Source organism: Odocoileus virginianus, chromosome 10, assembly GCF_023699985.2.
Source record: "Odocoileus virginianus isolate 20LAN1187 ecotype Illinois chromosome 10, Ovbor_1.2, whole genome shotgun sequence".
In the NCBI taxonomy this organism is placed as follows: domain Eukaryota; kingdom Metazoa; phylum Chordata; class Mammalia; order Artiodactyla; family Cervidae; genus Odocoileus; species Odocoileus virginianus.
This window is the reverse complement of record NC_069683.1, coordinates 33,769,065-33,792,413: the sequence shown is the minus strand read 5'-3', so window position 1 is coordinate 33,792,413 and position 23,349 is coordinate 33,769,065. Positions and strand designations below refer to the sequence as shown.

General features: G+C 38.4%; 1 protein-coding gene across 2 annotated transcripts in view; it reads left to right on the top strand.

Annotated features, from left to right (window-relative positions):
* SBF2 (SET binding factor 2) overlaps positions 1–23,349 on the top strand; it is a 486,293-nt gene that overhangs the window by 397,019 nt on the left and 65,925 nt on the right. For both annotated transcript variants that reach the window (XM_070473374.1, XM_070473375.1), the window contains exons 18-24: positions 5,850–6,020; positions 9,792–10,054; positions 11,265–11,437; positions 12,250–12,323; positions 13,795–13,990; positions 18,724–18,851; positions 20,392–20,567. In XM_070473374.1, the coding sequence (XP_070329475.1) occupies positions 5,850–6,020; positions 9,792–10,054; positions 11,265–11,437; positions 12,250–12,323; positions 13,795–13,990; positions 18,724–18,851; positions 20,392–20,567 (1,181 nt within the window). The remainder of the gene's footprint in view (positions 1–5,849; positions 6,021–9,791; positions 10,055–11,264; positions 11,438–12,249; positions 12,324–13,794; positions 13,991–18,723; positions 18,852–20,391; positions 20,568–23,349) is intronic.

Below are 23,349 nucleotides of genomic sequence, written 5' to 3'. Positions count from 1 at the left end.
CTGGTTTCCTTGGTGTATATTCCTAGAAGTGGTATTGCTGGGTCATATGGCAGTTCTATTTCCAGTTTTTTAAGAAATCTCCACACTGTTTTCCATAGCGGCTGTACTAGTTTGCATTCCCACCAACAGTGTAAGAGGGTTCCCTTTTCTCCACACCCTCTCCAGCATTTATTGCTTGTAGACTTTAAAAGGTATTTTAAACACTGACTAGATATTTCATATTAAAGAAATATTAAGTTTTCAAACAGTAGATTTGTAGAAAGTCTATGTGAAGTAATTTCTCATTAGAAAAATAACCAGTGTACGGTAACCCAAAAATGTTTATTGTACAAATAACAATGGGAATATTCCTTAGAATCCTCTCAAGTAGTTCCAGGTACTATTAAATAGTTCTGAAACTATTCCTCAAAGCTGACAGTTGCTATGAACCACTGTTTCTAATAGCTAAAAGGTAGAAACAATACAAACATCCATTAACAGGAACAAGGAAATGCTATATATTCATACAGTGGAATTCTACACAGTTAAGTTGTGCAATGAATAAGAAATTAAATTCTCTAGCTTAACTACCTGAGTTTGAATCCCAGCTCTGGTTCCAGTATTTCCTGGCAATATTCTCTTGGACAAATTGCTTAACTTCTCTGTGCCTCAGTTTCTTCCCTTTTAAAACAAGGGTAATAACAGTATTTATCTCAGTGGATTGTGGGGCTTCCCCAGCAGTTCAGCAGTAAAGAACTGCCCGCAATGCAGGAGACACAGGAGATGCAGGTTTGATCCCTGGGTGGGAAAGATAGCATGCGCACACAGTAGATTATAAGATTGCTATTAAGGACTAAGTAGCTTCATAAATATGTATAGTGAGAACCCACCAGTACAAGTTAGTTACAGTAATTATTATTTATTACCTTAATAAGTCTAGCAACATAACATGTAAAAATCCAAGTGGCAGAATAAGACACAAGATGATCCTGCTTATATAAAGTTTCAAAACTTACCAAAAAGGAGCAGGGATTTGCATCCTATTTTGTGTTTTTAGGAATACTAAACCCAGGCAAAGGACTTGACAACACCATATTTGATTTCTACTAAATTTTGGACAACAAAGGAAAGAAATTGATTCATCTTCTCTCTCAGTATGTCAGTATTTGCTAAGCATCTTAATACAGAGAATCATTAAAAGGATACATGGTTTAAGGACTTCAACCCTGTCATTCCAACTACTGACAATAGCACATCAAATGAATACTGGTCAATGCTGCGAATGAATGTATTTCTTGTGTAGAAATTGTGTGTTTGGATCTTCTAAGGACTCCAGGAGAGGTTTGTATGATTATGCATTTAAAGTTACTTGCACTGCTCAGTATCAAGGGAAAACTATAGTAGATTCTCACATTACATCCTCTTAATTATTTGATTACTCACCTTTCTGTAAACTCCACTCACAAATGAACATGATATTCTAAATACTCATTTCTTGTACGCCGCTGTCTGTCCCTTCTAAGTTGTATGTATATAAAGAACCAGATATTTTGTCCCAAGTAATTATATAGTTTAATTAAATATTGTATAAATCAATGAAATATAACTGTATATTTTGAAAAAGATTAGTAAGGAATAAAATGAAACCTGCAATGTAATCCTGTATCTTTATGGATACAAACAGGTATAAAAACATAAATGAGAATGAAAAATAATTCAGGATCATTGTTACCTTTCAGATAGGAGAGAAATGGAATAAAGAGTTTCAATCAAATCTTTAATGTTGTATGTCTCTTGTTAAAAAAATAATGCACAAAAGCAAATGTGTTAAGATGTGGCTAAGGGTTGATAAATAGAGGTTTTAGATACACATTTTTCCCATTTCTGTCTTCCTTTTGTCTGTCACGACTAAGCATTTCCAGAGTTCATCAGAATACATTCAGAAGTTAATTCTTAAAGTGACTTAATATGTGGGCTTCATTAAGCCAGTGTAGAATCATAAAAGGACTGACTGGCACCAACCCTGAATTGTGCAGTGAGGTACTCTTGTATTATAGTGTCCAGAACTGGATAAGAAATACCCAACAATTTAAACAGTGACTGTTTGTATTCTAATTATTATTTAAGACTATTAGTATTTATGGACTCAATCTTCCCTGGCACTTTTTCGCCTGGAATCTGGTTTCCCTCTGAGCTTGGGCCTGGAGAGCAAACATATCTATACAGACAGGCCTTAGGCTGGCCTCTCATACTGATATCTTAACCTTCCCTTGACCAACTCATCTGAGAGGATTTGTATTCATCTATTTGGATTTAATCTAGTCTGCTGGTTGGTAAGCCCCATGAAGTTTATTCTCCATATCCTGTCCCATGCTGGGTTTCCTTTGAATGCTCTGTGAAAAAATGAACGGCATTGCTTAATCTAGTACCTTCAGAGCTGTTTTTTTCCTAGATAAGGAAGGAAGTCAACACATTTTTAAACATCTCATGAAATTACATGGCAAAATATCACTTGTTTCTTTAGGATAAAATCATCAGAATTATGAAATGTAAAGTAAATATTGTTGACAGATTTGAAGAGGAAGAAAGATACCATTTGACAACAGTATTCCTTACCACCACCATCACCCTCAGACCTTCAGTATGGATTGAGTCTCATGTGTTGTAAAATAAAAGGTCTTGAAGCTGGCATATGGACCACTTTGAGAAATCCTCTTAGGAAAGCTTTTTTTTTAAACCAAAGAAGTGATTAGAATCATGAGATAGTTTTCTCCACAGGTGGTTATTTTCTTTGTTGACTGAAACTACTATCACAGGATATAGTGAATCTGAATCCCTGAGCAGTATTATTGTATCTTTCTCTAGATGATTATAGTTTTATTTGGTGGAGTATCTTAATTTTTGTATCGTACAGAAATGACATAAAATAATGGAAAACTTTATCTCTATTTCCTTCTCTTCTACGCATCTTGCTATGTGACCTTGGGAAAATCCATTTGCTTTATGAGATCTCTCATATGTACAGAGAGAACACACAGTATTCTTCCACCCAACTTTCTAGCCCAGTCAGGCTGTAGAGCTCCATTTTTTTCCAATTCCTGTTTAAAAGCCCTCATGGAATTTAGACAGAATAAGGTGCTACTGCCCTCTGCTGGTCCTCAGAACATACCTGCCCATCAGTGCAATGGTCTTGCCCATTCAGACATCAAAGTGCTCCTTGCTTTCGCTTGAGAAGGCATGGCAGGAAACCACCAAGAAAAGAAGCAGATTTCCTGTTTAGAAAAATTATGTTTTAAGTATTTGGGAATTAATAATTTATTATACATTTATCAGATGCCAGCACCATTTGTGACTGACTTGCTACCAAAAAGTGCATATCCTATAATCCCTTCACCTTACTGTGATTCTCATCCAGTAAACAAGCTGTGGGTTCTGACACTTTGGGCTACTGTTTCACACCATTTTTCTGCCTTGGAACATATGCAGTCCACTTTTGTTGAAAACAGAGAAGTTTTTATGTAGTCACTTTTAGTTTTTTAATAAATAGGAAAATAGTAACTGATATGTGCCAAGTAAAGTGAATGTGCAGCATCAGAGAAGAAAATGATAAAAGAAGGCAGGACTTCACTATACTCTCCAATTCCTATAGAGCTCTTTCAAGTTGTAATAAGAGATTTATTACAATAACTTTTTTATTATATTGATGATCCTAAAAGAATTTTATGTAAGAAACTGATAAGGATTTATTAAAAGCTCAATTTTTCTGAGCTCATCTATGTTAATATAATTTCAGAACTCCAGAATGTTAGAATCTGTTGTTATATTGTGTTTGTAAGAAATGGTGCTGCCTGACTATACTCATGGGAAAGGCATGCTTGTACCTTGTTTAAATTTTATGCCTTTAAAATCTCATTCATAATAGGTCTGTGTACTGCCACTGAGGTCACTGTTATTCCTTAGAGTGTTTGGGGCAAAAAAAAAAAAAGAAGTGCAACCTACATCCCAAGTATCCTCAAGCAGAGTGCAGAAGGAGCGTATCACTCAGTGTCTGTCTCTTCTGTTTACATATTCACAGAACCACACATGGTCTGTCCCCGATTTCCCATAGGTAGAGAGTAGCTGCGTTTTAAAAGCAAACGTCATGCAACTTCCCCCTAAGGATTTCCTGACCTTTGCTTCGTGGTCAGTTCTAGCTTATGGCTGCCTAAGAGTTAATGGATGATTAACCCAACAACAGTACATAGGCCTGCCCTGAAAGGGACTTACACAAGAGATGCAGAATTACACAGACCCTAATAGGCAAAAATCACAGCCACCCCACTTCCCTATTATTTAAGTACTACACTACATTTCATGGTATGCATGGTATCTATTCCAGTTGAAGATTTAGTCTGCTCTAGACCAAGAAGGAAGTTTATGTCTATTGAGCATATAATTTTTTACCAGGTACCTTATACACTTGTTATGCATCCCTAAGAAAAGGACGAACTCTTTGCTACATAACTGTTATGTATGCAACTTTAATAGTGATCTTCAGTGTCCAACATTTCAGCAGAAAAGAATTCACTTATTAATTGCTTCAAAAGAAAACTTACATTATCAGAAACTTTAGTTTTACTGATAGAAAAAAAATTAACTCAATTATAAAGAATAAAATGGACTGAAAAGTTGTCTAATGAGACTATTATCAAGTATTTGCTGAAAAATAATGGATTTAAATTTCTTTGAGACATTCTTAACTTTCAGAAATGAAAGCAACAGCTGTGGAAAGGTGAGTCAGATCATATCAGAGGTTTCAGGGCAGAATATTACTCTGGGAAATAAAATCCTAAAATGAAAGATTAAAATAACAGACAGTTGTACTAACTGTTATTCAATTTATATATGATTTGCTTTCAGTTTTTTTTTTTTTCCAAGATAATTTGCTCTAGTAAAAAGGGTTGGAAAGTAAAAAGGATTTGGAAACAAACTTTGGGCTTGAAACCTAGTTCCACCGCTTATGTAATTGCTGTATGGCCTTGGGCAATCACTCAGTTAAGCCTTTTTGAACCTCTGTGTCCTCTTCTTTAATTTGGTGATAACAATATGCATCTTACAAGATTTTTAGTATTAAATGACATGTATATTTATGAAGTGCCTCAAGTGACTGCAGAGTTAGTTTTCTTTCCCTCAGTTGTTAATCACAGAGTAAGGTTTACTCTTACTTAGAAGCCCAGCAGGACGTCCTGGAAAGGAAGGTTTGGTTTTAGATGACCTTCCCACACCCAGACTTGGTTACCAGAAAATACCCTGGAAGCCCTAGACAGTCTGCTGGCGAGTGTGTGAGCCAGGCAGCAGCCTTGGTAAGGAGGTAAAGGGCTAGAGTAAGCAGGAGGGAAATTCATGATACGCCCTCATTCTGTGTGTAAGGCCAAGCTGTAGGCTCACTTGCATTTCAGTTAGTGTCCTCCTAACCCCACCAAAATGTACTCTGATACCAAGTAGAAATAATTTTGAACTATCTGGAATTTTAGATTCAGGCTGTGATGGATTTTATTATATGTCCTAATTGTAATAACTGCCTAACTCTACATTTCCTGCTATATGCACAGTACAGTGTTTAGGTACTTTTCATATATTTTCTAATTCGTATAATACTTTTAATTTTAAAATGTCCCTTTTAAGAGATAAGATCCTTTAAAGGATTTGATAGCAAGCCCAAAGTTGCCAGTTAAAAATGTGTACGTTGCTGATTGCTAAGCTTGTTTTGCCATAAGATATGTTTAGATAAATCCTTTGATCACATTCATGATTATCTGTGGCCTCTGTAACCTTCTGAACTGTCATGACCCTGTCAGCTCCTTGGTAATATATATTATGTGTTCTCACAGAAACTGGCCCCTGGAGTCAGCCAGTTTGCTTACACCTGTGTACAGGACCACCCCATTTGGACGAATCAGCAGTTTTGGGAGACAACCTTTTATAATGCAGTGCAGGAACAGGTTCGCTCCCTGTATCTCTCGGCCAAGGAGGACAATCATGCCCTGCCTCTGAAGCAAAAGGTAAGATAAAAACATGTATCTGTGTGGGGCTAGGGTCCTGGCTTCAAGGGAAGTTCAGTCAGGTATTATCGAGCCACTTCCTACCAGTGTATTTGGGGTTTACTTTAGGAAGCCCCCTGGTGAGCATCTTTCTTCTATTGATTCCTGATATTTTTTCCCCCATGATAACTTCCTACTACTCATCTCACACGCTAGTAATGCTCAAAATTCTCCAAGCCAGGCTTCAGCAATACGTGAACTGAGAACTTCCAGATGTTCAAGCTGGTTTTAGAAAAGGCAGAAGAACCAGAGATCAAATTGCCAATATCCGCTGGATCATTGAAAAAGCAAGAGAGTTCCAGAAAAACATCTACTTCTGCTTTATTGACTACACCAAAGCCTTTGACTGTGTGGATCACAATAAACTGGAAAATTCTGAAAGAGATGGGAATACCAGACCACCTGACCTGCCTCTTGAGAAACCTGTATGCGGGTCAGGAAGCAACAGTTAGAACTGCACATGGAAAAACAGACTGGTTCCAAATAGGAAAAGGAGTTTGTCAAGGCTGTATATTGTCACCCTGCTTATTTAACTTCTATGCAGAGTACATCATGAGAAACTCTGGGCTGGAAGAAGCACAAGCTGGAATCAAGATTGCCGGAAGAAATGTCAATAACCTCAGATATGCAGATGACACCACCCTTATGGCAGAGAGTGAAGAGGAACTAAAAAGCCTCTTGATGAAAGAGGAGAGTGAAAAAGTTGACTTAAAGCTTAAAAGTCAGAAAACTAAGATCATGGCATCTGGTCCCGTCACCTCATGGGAAATAGATGGGGAGACAGTGGAAACAGTGTCAGACATTTTTTGAGCTCCAAAATCCCTGTGGATGGTGACTGCAGCCATGAAATTAAAAGACGCTTACTCCTTGGAAGGAAAGTAATGACAGCATATTAAAAAGCAGAGACGTTACTTTGCCAACAAAGGTCCATCTGGTCAAGGCTATGGTTTTTCCAGTGGTCATGTATGGATGTGAGAGTTGGACTGTGAAGAAAGCTGAGTGCCAAAAAATTGATGCTTTTGAACTGTGGTGTTGGAGAAGACTCTTGAGAGTCCCTTGGACTGCAAGGAGATCCACCCAGCCCATCCTAAAGGAGATCAGTCCTGGGTGTTCATTGGAAGGACTGATGCTGAAGCTGAAACTCCAGTACTATGGCCACCTCATGTGAAGAGTTGACTCATTGGAAAAGACCCTGACGCTGGGAGGGATTGGGGGCAGGAGGAGAAGGGGGCGAAAGAGGATGAGATGGCTGGATGGCATTACCAATTCGATGGGCATGATTTTGAGTAAACTCCGGGAGCTGATGATGGACAGAGAGGCCTGGTGTGCTGCGATTCATGGGGTCGCAAAGAGTCAGACACGACTGGGCGACTGAACTGAACTGAACAGTTCTGTAGCACTAGAACTGTTTAATTATATTTTAATAAGAATTCCCTGGAAACAATTATAGGAAGTTGAAATGAATCAACCTAAAATACCTAGGCAGATGTCTGTGCAATTAACTTCTTGAAGAAATGTCAAATTAAAGTTGCGTGCTGTGTCACTTCAGTCGTGTCCGACTCTCTGCCACCCTATGGACTATAGCCCACCAGCCTCCTCTGTCCAGGGGATTTTCCAGGCAAGAATACTGGAGTGGGTTGCCATGCCCTCCTCCAGGGATCTTCCCAACCCAGGGGTCAAACCTGCATCTCTTATGTCTCCTGCATTGGCTGCTGCTGCTGCTGCTAAGTCGCATCAGTCGTGTCCGACTCTGTGCAACCCCATAGATGGCAGCCCACCAGACTCCCCCATCCCTGGGATTCTCCAGGCAGCAACTCTGGAGTGGGCTGCCATTTCCTTCTCCAGTGCATGACAGTGAAAAGTGAAAGTGAAGTCGCTCAGTTGTGTCCGACTCTTAGCGACCCCATGGACTGTAGCCCACCAGGCTCCTCCGTCCATGGAATTTCCCAGGCAAGAGTACTGGAGTGGGGTGCCATTGCCTTCTCCGCCTGCATTGGCAGGCGGGTTCTTTACCACTGTGCTGCCTGGGAAGCCCAAATTAAAGTTACTTGAAATTTTGAAATGTCATACACTAGCTATCTGATCTTAGGCAATTCACTTTAGTTTTCTGTGTCTTATTTCTTCATTAGTAAAATGAGCAGACATGATTATTATAAGCTTTTAATGCCTAATACAAGTGTAGGGCATTGAAGAGTTCCTGGCATGTACTAAATCATAAATGTTAGAAATTACTATCCTTATTAATTGAACTTAGAGCAGCACTAAGAGCTGATTATTAGTGTTGATTCACTTTAAGAGCAATTTTTTGGAGTAATTTGTTGGAGTTTTTTTTTTTTAGCTTTTTTTATTGAGTAATTTTTCCACATGCTAGGCTAATACATCGCTGCTGATCCTTTCCTCCATTTTAAATTTTCCTTATACTATGTGAGATAAACGAACCTAGATAGCTAACTGAAACTGCCTGATATTCATACATTTCTATGCCTCAAGTAATTTTAACCATATTATTGGTCTACTCATGAATATGATAAGAACAAACTTTTAATAACACTATCTGACATCTGTCAGATATTCCAAATTATTACTATACAATTAGTTTTCATTATTTTCTTAATTTAAAACTCAGATTTTTCTTTCAAAACACCAGATGCACTTGGGTAAAGGGGTAACTTGGGCTACATCCAAAGAGTATTAGCTTGAGGTTATGTTCTAGAGATGATTGGCCTGGTGAGGTGCTTTTGATAATTTTTAAAGAAAATATAGTGCTAACATGGGTATGAGGGGACCCAGGTGGCGCTAGAGATAAAGAACCTGCCTGCCAGTGCAGGGGGTGTAAGAGACACGGGTTCAATCCCTGGGTCAGGAAGATCCCCCGGAGAAGGAAATGGCAACCCACTCCAGTATTCTTACCTGAAGAATCCCATGGACAGAGGAGCCTGCTGGGCTACAGCTCACGGGATCGCAGAGAGTCTGACGTGACTGAGTGGCTTAGCACAACATTGGTATATCTCCAAAACATTCATAAAGCAAATACATGTCACTGCTCCAGTGTCCTCCATTCTGTAAAAGGGTGTCTCGGAGCCCCAGGTCAGATATGAGTAAGACTATAGATATACCAGCTGTTCACAAGCTGTAAAGTACTATGCAGGTGTGGGTTCCTGCTATTGTTTAACTCTTCAGCCTATAGAAAATCCCTCTTAAAAATCCCATGGACACCTGTATACCCATTTAATGATAACGTTTGACTCCCACATTTACACGGAAATCTAGCTCTACTTTTTTGTGACTTTGTTCATTCTGTCTTTTTCAACCAAAGAGCAGAAGAAACATAGAGTATTAGAAAATGTTACTGGCACGTTTGACTAGAGGATTTACAGGTATTTCAGGTCAATAATTTGTTGTAACTGGTGACTTGAAGGTGACAGAGCCAGGAATAAGTATCAGTAAATGCAGTGAAATGTTAGCAATGAGAAGTGTGTATCTCAGTGCTTTGCTGCTGTCTCCTTGGATTGGTCATATGGTTCCATTCAAGGTCTGTTGGAGCTCAGAAAACAGGAAGGCTAAGTTTCGTGTTCTTGTTATATTTTTTTTTTATATATTTCCACTTTTACTGACATAGGTATTTAATAGATGAATTATTAAAACATCTTCCATGTTTTTTGAAGCTCATGTGAAGTGATAGATTTTTATTTTGTTTTGTTTTGGTTTGGTTTGGTTTGGTTTGGTTTTTAGGATAAACTCCCTGATGACCAATATCAGGAGAAGACAGCAATGGACCTGGCAGCTGAGCAGCTACGCCTTTGGCCTACTCTGAGCAAATCAACTCAGCAGGAGCTGGTGCAGCGTGAGGAAAGCACTGTCTTTAGTCAAGCCATTCACTTTGCAAACCTCATGGTCAATCTGCTGGTTCCGCTGGATTCAAGTAAAAACAAGCTCCTAAGAGCGTCAGCCCCAGGAGACTGGGAGAGTGGGAGCAACAGCATTGTCACTAACAGGTACTGAAATGTGGACACACACAGACTCCTATTCTTCTTGGTTTAGCACAGAATACGAAGTATTTTGGGTAAATAGTGCTATACATATTTCAAAAATTAACCATTTTTTTCACCTTCAGACTTGCTCAGCTTTTCTCTATTAAAAGACTTTGACTACATCCAACTATTCTTAATTACCTCCCATACCCTCTTCTCTTTTATGACCTCTGACTTTTTAAACGTCTCACCCATTACTGATCTAGCCTTTTCAGTTACTTTCTGCCACAGCAACTTACAGAAAGCACTGTGGAAAAGTACTAATGGACTCTTTCTTATTAAAGTGGTTATCTGTTTCTTGGTCCTCCTTTTCTTCATCTTACCCATTGCATTTGCCTATAATCACGTTCTCAACCATTCTGTGTTCTCACACTTTCCCTAGTGGCTCAGATGGTAAAGAAACTGCCTACAGTGCAGGAGACCCAGGTTTGATCCCTGGGTCACAAAAATCCCCTGGAGAAGGGAATGGCTTCCCACTCAGTATCCTTGCTTGGGAAATCCCATGGACAGAGGAGTTTGGCAGGCTTCAGTTTATGGGGTCACAGAGTCGGACACGACTGAGCGACTAACACTATCTCAACCCTGAATACTTCCTGTACCACTGAAAATGAAACCCATAGACCGTAAGGCCTAACAGGGTCTGGGCCCTGGCTGCTGCTCAGACTTTATTTCCTACACTCTTCTATCAACCAAACTGGTCTCCCTGTTCAACATTCAAAGCATGATTACTGCCTCAGGGCCTCTGTACTTGTTATTCCCACAATCTGGGATACTCTTCCTGAAATAGTTACAAGAATCCCTTCATTTAGTTTTCTGCTCTGATGTCACCTACCCAGAGAGACCTTGCTGACTTCCTGTCTTAAGTAGCACATCCGTCATTTTCTTATACCTTTTTTTCTTTCATGACATTTTCTACAATCTGATTTACATAGTGAGTGACTAAGGCACCTAAGTTGGGTCCAAAGGATAATGCCTGACAGTAGCTTCCCAAGTGTACGCGAAACATCGTGTTTCACTACAATCACTTATAGAGGAGTCATGGAGTTAAGTGAGGGTTCTACTTGAGTACACATCCCTTTGAGCAAGTTTAAACTGCTGTGGAAAGTCACCGTGATATACTAGTCATTTGTTAAATTTGAGTACTGAGCATGATTTCTTCCCTTGACTTTCTTAGTATTGCAGGAAGTGTAGCTGAGAGCTATGATACAGAAAGTGGGTTTGAAGATTCAGAGAATAATGACATTGCCAATTCTGTTGTGCGTTTCATTACTCGATTTATTGACAAAGTTTGTACGGAGAGTGGAGTTACTCAGGATCATATCAAGAGCCTGCATTGCATGATACCAGGTAATCACTTTGCAGACATCAGAGAACCAGAATGTTAGAAATAATTGAATAAGGATTATTCTTATGGGTCATTTTCCAGCATAGCACTTGGCTTCCAGGTAGCTTAGTCATGCTATTTGTTTTCCAAATAGTTTTAAATTGTATAAAATATGTCATAAAATTTGCCATTTTAAACTTTCTTAAGTGTAAAATTCAGTGACATAAATTATATTCACAATGCTGTACAATTGCTACCAATTGTCTATTACCAAAGCTTTTTCATCACCCCATACAGACACTCTGTACGCATTAAGCAGTAGCTTTCCATTCTCCACTCTGGCCCTTGGTTGCCTCTTAATTCCTTTTATCTCTATGAGTTTGCCTATTCTAGATAATGCATATAAGTAAAATGCTATAATAGTTGTCTTTTTGTGTCTGACTTATTTCCTTTAGCATAATGTTTTCAAGGTTTATCCACGTTTGTAGCAGGTATTGTGACTTCATTCCTTTTATGACTGAATAATACTCTATTATATGGATATACCATATTTTCTTTATCCACTCATCTGTTGATGGACACTTAAATTGTTGTGACCTTCTGGCTCTTGTAAATAGTACTACTATGAATATTCATACACAAGTGTCTGAGTTTTATTTTCAGTCTTTGGGGTATATGCCTAGGAGTAGAATTGCTGGGTCGTATGATAACTCTGTGTTTAGCTTTTTGAAGAACCACCAAACTCAGATTAGTTTTCAATTCTAAAATATCAAGAATTTGTTTTAATTCTACTTGTTTGGTACTCTTTTATTTTTAATTCTCTGACTCATCCCAGGAATTGTAGCTATGCACATTGAAACCCTAGAAGCAGTGCATCGAGAGAGTAGAAGACTTCCACCTATTCAGAAGGTAATTATTCCGGACTGCATGCTTTGAGGGAGTAAGTAAAATCTCCTAAAAACAGCAACAGTAGATTGTTGTGCCACAGAAAGTACCTTCTAACATTCTACAGAGACCAGCTCTAGTTTTAATGATACATTAAACTTTGAGAGGAGTTTACATGTAGATCCTCATAAAAAGGATGGTGAAGTAGAATAGGAGATCAACAAAGGAGCAATAATAATCTCTTGTTGAGTCTACTTTTATAGGCAGGGCATAAATTGTGAACATTCTAACTTCCAAGACCAAGCCAAGGTTTTATGTTCTGCCTCCTTCCCCCAAAAAATGACTTAAGGCAATTACCATAAAATCACCAGGTTCCTAAATCTGTATGCATTACAAGCATACATCACAAACATCTGGGAAGTCTATTAAAAACTGAGAGGCCTAAATCTCAGCCCAGCCTCCTGAATTGGAGTACCCTGGGACTTGGCCTGGGAATTTGTACTTTAATAAGCATCCCAGGTGATTATTTTGCAGTTAGTCTGGCACCAGTCTGTGGAACTAGGGTTTAGGACCCTCTTACCTATGTAACAGAACTATTAAAAATAAATTCAAAGGAGAAATCAGAAGCCAGATGGAAAGGAAAGATGATTCTATCAGAAATCTGAGACACAATGATCATTATACTTTGGCTTTACATTTTAGCTCTGAGCTTCCTCGAGCCAACAAAAAGAATTGTCCAGATTGTATAGTTTTTATTGCTCAGTAAAAGAAAATAAGCGTATTAGAGCTTCAGGAGAGATGGGTTTTTTTTTTTTGTAGCACTAAACTCTTCAAGAAAGTATATCATGTGGTTCCTTATTTCCCAAGATATGTAAATGGTCATAACTTGGCCATTTTTTTGGTCTTAATCTTTTATTAAAGGCTAAGAAGGGCTCTTTAAAGTCATGTCCATTTTTTAAAATACGTGTTTTTTCAGTTTGCAAACTAACAATGCTTTTGTATAAAATTGAAGCATTAAAGGAACACGCATTGTACAAAATGAAAGTCTCCCATGATTCTCCTCACCCTGACCTCTACCCTTATCTATGATAGTACCAGCTTTAACAGTTTGGTTCATATACTAAAAGGAAATCATAAATGTACATATTGGTTGGTAACTCTTTCTACTTAACAATGTATTCTGGCATCTTTCTATGTTTATGTATCTAGATCTATGCCATTCTTTTTGACGGTTGCAAAATGTTCCGTTGAATAGGTATCTCAAATAGTTTAGTAATTTCCAGTGATTTTAATGTGAGTAAGTAATGCTGCAGAGAGTCTTTTTACATTTGGATGCAGAAACATCATTTCTGACTCTTCCCAAATCTGTTCACTCATTTTGGCCAAGTGGGAAGTCTGGTTCACATTTTTAGATCTGTAAGTGACAAGGTAACCTTGGTCTAAGGGTTGGAAATTTCTCTAGAGTTGTGTCTAAAATAACTTTGTCTGTTGTTAGCCCAAGATTCTTAGACCTGCTCTACTGCCAGGAGAAGAAATTGTTTGTGAAGGCCTTCGAGTCCTACTGGATCCTGATGGGAGAGAAGAAGCCGCTGGAGGCCTTCTTGGAGGCCCTCAGCTCCTGCCAGCAGAAGGAGCGTTGTTCCTTACCACATACAGAATTCTGTTCAGAGGGACTCCCCATGATCAACTAGGTAAGGCTCATATTATGTCATCAGAACAGGGATATCTGTGTGAGGCTTTGCTTCCATCTGTGTGCAGTGATTTGCAGGCCAGTTCAAAATCAAAGTAAGCCTTTTGCCACACACATTTTTTTTTTTTTTTTTTAGAATACTGTCTATTAAACCTAATGATAATTTGGATTCTTATTTAAAGAATCAAGGATATCTTCTAGACAGCAAACCATGGTTCATCCACAGAAACTATAATAATTTCATGAAGTAGCATTTTATGATTTCAGGGTATTCAGAGTATCTAGCTGCTAGCAGCATCCCCTGCTGATTTACCCCACCTTCTGAATGCTGCAGTAAACTGTGAAGGCTGAGGTTTTCCAGATTCAGGATCCCATTTGTGAGAGGGAAGGTGTGCTAAGTATTACAGGACTGTGTAGCACCAACTTAACTGACCCCACCCACTTCTCTCATTCTATTTCAACTGATCCCTTCCTCTCTCATCAGAACTCTCTTCTGCTCACTAAACTCTATCAACTTCCATTTTCTACAACTGTCCACAGTCTTCTGCATTAGAAAGAATAGCATATACTATCAAATCTGAATTATCTTTTTAAAATCACTGTAGTCTCTATGTAGACTATTCTAGTTGATAAGCATATAAGGTTTTTTAGATCAAAAAGCTCAGGTTTCAATCACTGTTAACCAATCTGGATATCTTAAGTAAGTCCCCTGATCTCTCTAAGTTTCAATTTCCCCTTTTATAAAATGAGGGGATCAGACTCGTTTGGTGATAATCTGGTGGTTCTCAGCCTTGACTATGTATTTGAATTATATGAGAAGCTTTAAAAAGAAAATTCTGGGTCTAACTCTCTAACAACTAAATTGGAATCTGTAATAGGATGCTAGGAAGGGGGAGACCCAGACATCTGTATAGTTTTGATACATACTGAGGATTGAGAAACATGGGGATACATGGTCACTAGAATTCCTTCCTCATCTGAAATTATTCAGTTGTCATTTGATGAGTATGTACTATATGCTCTGCACTTTGTCAGACAGTGGGATTCAGATGTATGAACTCTGTTATCTTCAAACTCTCACAGTTGTATAATCCCGTGCTTACCTAGAATCAATATGGTTTATTATCTTGGTCATAAAGATTTCTTACCACATGAAAAGCAAAAAGCTTATAAAATTCAATAAACAATGAATCAGCAGGAATAGTTGTGTTCATTTTGAAGAAAAGTGGAAAACAGCAGAATTTCTCAACCCTCTTCTGTCATATTACTGTAAATAAATTACATTTGTATTTGTAAGCAAGTATACTTTTAAAACTAGATATCTGGTACTTACCATTTTTTGTACTGAAACCTTTGTGAGCTCAATGGCCATACACATAACATTTTGGGCTTATCAATATATGAGATAGTTGGTCATTTAAACTGCTCTAAATTATGTCTTTTAAAGAAATCAAAGCCATATTTAGTGTGAAAGTTTGTATTGGTCTCTTGTTTTTTTCCTGATAATTTTGGGGTTAATTTCACAGTTTAGGAAAATTATTTTCATCAGAGAAAACCTTTTTATTTGCCTCTTTTATTTCTAAGTTAATTTAAATTTTAAAATTCCTCCTTTAATGACACATAGGAATCTGATCATTTTACATGAGTGATATAAACATAAGTTGTTTAATACATTTTAGAACTTAAATCTTATGTACATCTTGATTTTATTTAATCTCTATGTATAAGTTTAACATAAGAGAATAATCAGAATTTTCCAGGTTAGGAATTTAGAGGTTCAAGGAATGAGGAATTCTGATAAGAATAAGTATATTAGTTAATAAAGGGGCTCTTAAGTCAGATACACCTAGTTCACGTCTCACCCTCTCTGGCTGACTAGCAGAGAGGCCTTGCTCATCACTGTCCTGGTCTGTTACTTGTACTGCCACCTGAAATGCCCACCCTTTTCCCCTCTGCAGATCCAAACCTCCATTCTCCTCAAAGTTCACCTACCCTGTCACTTCTTCTGGAGATTAATTCTCTAGCCATCTAGCATGCAGAAGTCTTCTCCCTTCTGAAGTCTTTAAAGCCATGTTCCCTCAAACCTGCGAGCTAATTGCATGTTGTTGTATTCTACATGTGACTTTCCTCTCCCATGAGGAACTGTGAGCTTTCCAGGGGGGGCCTCATGTGTGCTGCTTCTTTTTCAGATGCTCATCTTCATATCCTCAGGTAGCTGATAAATATTTATATTTTTCCTTTCTTCCATTAACATTTAAACTCTCGAGAATCTTGGGGCTTCCCTGGTGGTTTGATTGGTAAAGAATCTGCCTATGATACAGGAGACTTGGTTCGATCCCTGGGTTGGGAAGATCCCCTGGAGAAGGGAACGGCTACCCACTCCAGTATTCTGGCCTGGAGAATTCCATGGATTAAATATAGTTCAGTTCAGTCGCTCAGTCGTGTCCGACTCTTTGCAACCCCATAAACCACAGCACACCAGACTTCCCTGTCCATCACCAACTCCTGGAGTTTACCCAAACTCATGTCCATTGAGTTGGTGATGCCATCCAGCCATCTCATCCTCTGTCATCCCCTTCACCTCTTGCCCTCAATCTTTCCCAGCATCAGGGTCTTTTCCAGTGAGTCAGCTCTTCACATCTGGTGGCCAAGGTATTGGAGTTTCAGCTTCAACACGTCCTTCCAATGAACACCCAGGACTGATCTCCTTTAGGATGGACTGGTTGGATCTCCTTGCAGTCCAAGGGACTCTCAAGAATCTTCTCCAACAACACAGTTCAAAAGCATCAATTCTTCAGTGCTCAGCTTTATTTATAGTCCAACTCTTACATCCATACATGACTACTGGAAAAACCGTAGCCTTGATGAGATGGACCTTTGTTGACAAAGTAATGTCTCTGCTTTTTAATACATTCTCTAGGTTGGTCATAACCTTCCTTCCAAGGAAGTCTTTTAATTTCATGGCTGCAATCACCATCTGCAGTGATTTTGGAGCCCAGAAAAATAAAGTCAGCCGGTGTTTCCACTGTTTCCCCATCTATTTGCCATGAAATGATGGGACCGGATGCCATGATCTTAGTTTTCTGAATGTTGAGCTTTAAGCCAACTTTTTCACTCTCCTCTTTCACTTTCATCAAGAGGCTCTTTAGTTCTTCTTCACTTTCTGCCATAAGGGTGGTGTCATCTGCATATCTGGGGTTATTGACATTTCTCCCAGCAATCTTGATTCTAGCTTGTGCTTCCTCCAGCCCAGTGTTTCTCATGATGTACTCTGCATAGAAGTTAAATAAGCAGGGTGACAATATACAGCCTTGACGTACTCCTTTTCCTATTTGGAACCAGTCTTTTGTTCCATGTCCAGTTCTAACTGTTGCTTCCTGACCTGCATATAGGTTTCTCAAGAAGCAGGTCAGGTGGTCTGGTATTCCCATATCTTTCAGAATTTTCCACAGTTTGTGGTGATCTGCACAGTCAAAGGCTTTGGCATTGTTAACAAAGCAGAAGTAAATATTTTTCTGGATGTTTTTCTCTCTTACTCTTTCAATGATCCAACGGATGTTGGCAATTTGATCTCTGGTTCCTCTGCCTTTTCTAAAACCAGCTTGAACATCTGGAAGTTCACAGTTCATGTATTGCTGAAGCCTGGGTTGGAAAATTTTGAGCATTACTTTACTAGCATGTGAGTTGAGTGCAATTGTGCAGTAGTTTGAGCATTCTTTGGCATTTGCCCTTCTTTGGGATTGGAATGAAAACCGACCTTTTCCAGTCCTGTGGCCACTGCTGAGTTTTCCAAATTTTCTGGTATATTGAGTGCAGCCCTTTCACAGCATCATCTTTTAGGATTTGAAATAGCTCAACTGGAATTCCATCACCTCCACTAGCTTTGTTTGTAGTGATGCTTCCTAAGGCCCACTTGACTTCACATTCCAGAATGTCTGGCTCTAGGTGAGTGATCACACCATTGTGATTATCTGGGTTGTGAAGATCTTTTTTGTACATTTTTTTGTGTATTCTTTTTTATCTCTTTTGTGTATTCTTGCCACCTCTTCTTAATATCTTCTGCTTCCGTTAGGTCCATGCCATTTCTGTCCTTTATAGAGCCCATCTTTGCATGAAATGTTCCCTTAGTATCTCTAATTTTCTTGAAGAGATCTCTAGTCTTTCCCATTCTATTGTATAGTTCATGGGGTTGCAAAGGGTCGGACATGACTGAGTGACTTTCAGTTCAGTTCAGTTTAAGAATCTTGGGCCTAACCCCAGTATATCTTCTGAAGGCACATACACATAGTATAGTGTCTTTATTCAGAAACAAATTTTAACTGTCTTATCTTAACAGTCTTTTCTCTTTTGCTTTATTCTTATATTAAATATAATAAATGTCTTTTCAATATTTGAAGATCCTTCTTTTCTTCTGTTTAATATCTACCCTTCCTGTAAGATGCCTTAAACCAGATGATCTTGTGTGACACACAATAGGTTGGGGAACTAGAATGAAGGTTGGCAGTTTGGGACCATTCCTGCACTCCAGGAAAGAAATATATGTCAGAAATGAATTGCCATGCAACACAATTAATGAATGCAATTCTAGAATCATGGCATTTTGTATTGCTTCTTTCCCAGACATTGTCCTCTCCAGACACATTTCTCCAGCAGAGGCTGGTAAAATAAGCAGCAGAGACTCTACACATGAGCTGTAAAGTGCTGTTGCTTAGTCTGTACCCTGTTTTCCTATAGTTGGTGAGCAGACAGTTGTACGAAGTTTCCCCATTGCCTCCATCACCAAGGAGAAGAAGATCACAATGCAGAATCAACTACAACAGAACATGCAAGAAGGACTGCAGATCACATCGGCATCTTTCCAGGTATTAAGAAAGGGAGCCACCATTGTGCTATTAAAATTTTTCTACAAATGATGTCATTTGTAGACATTTATCATTTCTACAAATGATGTCATCTACAAACGAGAGCCACTTTGTTTTGATCATACATGGTCAGGAGTTAGAGGAGAAGGAGGATCAGAGGTTCTGTGAGGGTAATCTTCAACTGAGTCAGCTCGTGAACAGCACTGGATTTATTTAATCCTTTGTTTCCTGAGCCCTTCAGTCAGCTCAGAGTAACAATGTTGATGAGTAATCTGTTGATGTTGAGTGATCTCAGAAATTCAGACTCACACTGTTGACTCTTATTCTCTGCCATCTAATACTTCAATTTGTGTTTGATAGAGCCTTTAGATAGCATCTCTTGGCATCTGTTTCTGGAGGAAATGCTTGTGGCTCTTCTATGGAAGAGGCAGAGCTCTGAGAATTACAGAGAATTACAGCTAGGGCTAAAGTACTGTTGATTATAAGTAAACCTTGATGAAGCAAAGGTTTTTCCAGGGAGCTCTGAACATTTCAGAACCTGTGGGACTTACTGATGCTAGGCACTCTTTTCTTAGTTTTGCTTTTTTTAAAAAAAATAATTCTCAAGAGCACATTTTGCTCTTCCCACTCTTGTGCCTTGTTTCTGACTTCTCAGATTTCCAGGAGTTCCAATTCTTGCCTTGTTCCTTCCAGTCAAGAAGCTCTCCCTAATACTTCCCTATGCTGGTTGTGTGAAATGTAAGCCTTCTGGTCTGTAGGTCCAGACCTGCTTTAGCCATATGAGAGTACTAATCTCTTAGGGATTTCTTCATTATTTCAACTACCAAAGGACTCTAAACTAGAATGCTGTGGTCTCAGAGCTCTGCCCCTTCCATAGAAGAGTCACAGGCATTTCCACCAGAAACAGATGCCAAGAGCTGCTATCTAAAGGCTCTATCAAACACATAGGTCTACCGATAGGATTCTAGTCAAACTTAATTTTTTCTTCCTAGATTTATAGTATCTCCAGATAGGAAGACACTTCCTTAGGCAAAATCCCCTATCTAGGACCACCAATGGTTGGTAAACAAGAAGGACACAATTCCTACTCCAGCCACTATTAGTTAATTTTTATGATGTGTCATAAAAAAGACAGTCCTGAATTCCCTGGCGGTCCAGTGGTTAGGATTCCACACTTTCATTGCTGAGAGCCCAGGTTCAATCCCTGGTCAAGGAACTAATATCCCACAAGCCACACTGCACAGCCAAAAAGGAAAAGAAATTGAGAAAAGATAGTCTTAAAGAAACCCAACTTCAAGATACATTATTTTCCTTATCAACCAACCATCTATAACAAGTAAACCTTTCTGAGCCCTCAATTTATTGAGCCCTTTTTTATTTTTAAAAATTTTAAATTGTATTTCATGATATCCAAAGTCCCTTCAACCTCTAACCTATTGTCATTTAGTATTGTTATTTTTTTGTTATTTCAGTAATTGGGGGGGGGTGCTATCTAGAAATCCTTAATGTTTCTGATATGTTTAATTTCTTTTGTCTCTAGTTGATTAAAGTAGCATTTGATGAAGAAGTGAGTCCAGAAGTAGTAGAGATCTTTAAGAAACAGCTGATGAAGTTTCGTTATCCTCAGTCCATTTTTACCACCTTTGCTTTTGCTGCTGGACAAACTACCCCGCAAATCATTTTACCCAAGCAGAAGGAAAAGAACACTTCCTTTCGGTGAGGAGATAGCTTTCTTCATTTCATCTCTCCCAAAGTTGACTGTCAGGGAGAGTGACCCATCTTCTGAGTCAGTGTGTGTCTGCCATTCTGTCACACCCACTGAACCAAGCTCAGGAGTTATGGAAACCAGCTCTGACATACGGGATAATCATGTTCGTTGCTTATGATGCAGTTTTAGAATGTGAAGTTCTCTTTTCCCTTTTTCCTCTGTTGCTCGCTTTCTAACTACCTTTGAGTAATCCCTTCAGTTTCCATCAATATCCAGGTCAAGTAAAGAGGTTTGTTCTGATTGAGAGATGAGAATGTGTTTTTTTTTTTTTTTCTTTCTGTAGCTTTTTTTCAATTTATTTTAACTGGAGGCTAATTACTTTACAATATTTTAGTGGTTTTGCTATACATTGACATGAATCAGCCATGGATATGCACATGTTCCCCACCCTGAACCCCCCTCCCACCTCCCTCCCCATCCCATCCCTCTGGGTCATCCCAGTGCACCAGCCCTGAGCACCCTGTCTCATGCATCCAACCTGGACTGGCGATCTGTTGCACATATGATAGTATACATGTTTCAATGCTATTCTCTCAGATCATCCCACCCTCGCCTTCTCCCATAGAGTCCAAAAGTCTGTTCTATACATCTCTGTCTCTTTTTCTGTCTTGCATATAGGGTTATCGTTACCATCTTTCTAAATTCCATATATATGCGTTAGTATACTGTATTGGTGTTTATCTTTCTGGCTTCACTCTGTATAATGGGCTCCAGTTTCATCCATCTCATACAGCTTTCTTATCCATTCATCTGCTGGTGGACTTTTTATTTAATGTCAAATTTTTACAAAGGTTACAACATAGTACAAAGGAGTCCTGTATACCCTTTACCTAGATTCACCAATTGCTTATGTTTTATTCCATTCTCTTTATCATTTCATCTCTCATATATATTTTTTTAAACATTTGAGTTATATACATAATGCTCCTTTATTCTTTAATATGTCAATATATATTTCTAAAAACAAAGACATTATTTTATATAACCACAGTACAGTAATCCAACCAGGAAATTTAATTGATATAAAACTTTCACCTGACCCAGACTTCATATTTAAATTTTGCTTATGATCCTTTGCAGCTACTTTCTTTTTTTTTGTCTGATAGAGGATCCAACCCAGGATCAGTCATTGCATTTACTTTTGTCACATTTCTTTAGTAGGAACCCTTATTTTCTGATGAAAATGTTTAGAAATTTATGTTGAAACATTTACATTTGAATGATTACAAAATAACAATTGCTTTAAAAGGTTCTTCAATTAGTGGTAAAATATAAGGGTTAATATTGCAGTCCATTTACCATTAATCACCTGGAATTTGGGCATCTGCTAGGACAAATTACATATTAGGGTTACTCTGCGGACTTTGGAGAAAAGGCCTTCCTTTTGTCTGAAAGTGGGGCCGGGTGGAGATTATAGGCCATTTGAGGTCGCAGGCAGAATGTCATTTCTAAGCTGCATGGCTAGCCACTCGTACCATTGTTACCTGGTAAGCAAAGGAGACCACGCATATGCAGGTGTGAGATGCTGAAGAAGCATGAACGGCATTTTAAACATTTAGATGGTGAGCCAGGCATTGCATCTTAGCACTGTGGGGTCACAGAGGAGCCTATGATATTCATTATTTTAGCTCTCTATGGAAGAAACAAAGTTTTGTATGGTGTTTTATGTTTAGAAACTGTTGGGGTGAGGGTGGTTATATATCTGTAAAATCAAGCTTATTCTATCAAGATACAACAGAGACAAATCAATTTTAAACCTTAAAATCTCTTGGTATTATCTTGCATATAGAAAACAAAAGATACAGCTCTAGCTGGGAAAACATTCAAGTTTAAGTTACATTTGAAGTGATTCACAATAGGCTTAATTTAGGAAATATCTATATTCTGTGAATTTTAACAATTATGTAAAACAGCATTTTAATTTGAGGTCCATAACCCTCATATTTACATTTCAGATCACTAAAGATGAGGTCTGATAAAACTATTTGACTGCAAAAGAATCCTTATCACTTTTCATTGAACAGCAAGAAAACACAGGAAAAGTTCTGTTGTTGTATGTGGACAAACATAATAAAAAACAATCTTACTTGAAACCTTCACCTCAATATGATTATTCAGGAAATGGGACCTTTGTTTAATTCTTTGGATTATAAATATCTACACCCAGAATTTCTATCAGCAATAAAAAGTAAACTACTTAAATAAATAAAGAACTTTTAGATCCAAATATCTTCAATCCTAGTTTCTCTGTAATTAAAGCTCAAAAGGATACTCAAATTTCTGATTCTTATCTTTTCTCCTCTCAGAAAAGGGAATTATGTTAATTACTCTTTTCCATATCTCAGAAGGTTTCTAGTGTCAGAAGGCAGGACACTATACTTACACATTTAAAGCATTTAAGAAATAAGTGGAGGTGCTGCCAGCTACATTTGTGATGATCTTAAAGAAAGCCTATGAGTTAGTAGAGATTCTGAATCAGTAGAGGAGGAGGCAGGCAGGACTTCCGCAAGCATGGTCTCTGGGAACTGGTGAAGGCAGTGGCATGGATAAGCAGAGTAGGTTGGGGGCATGCTTGACAAAAAGCCAAACTGAGTTTAGGTTGGGGATGATAAATAGTCTGTGTCCCACTCTAGGTTCTTGCACTTTTTGCCTAACACCGTGTCCTGATGATAACAATGTTTTATAGTAAGTTAGCCTTCTGCCATATAAAAAGTGACCTGAAGAAGGAGA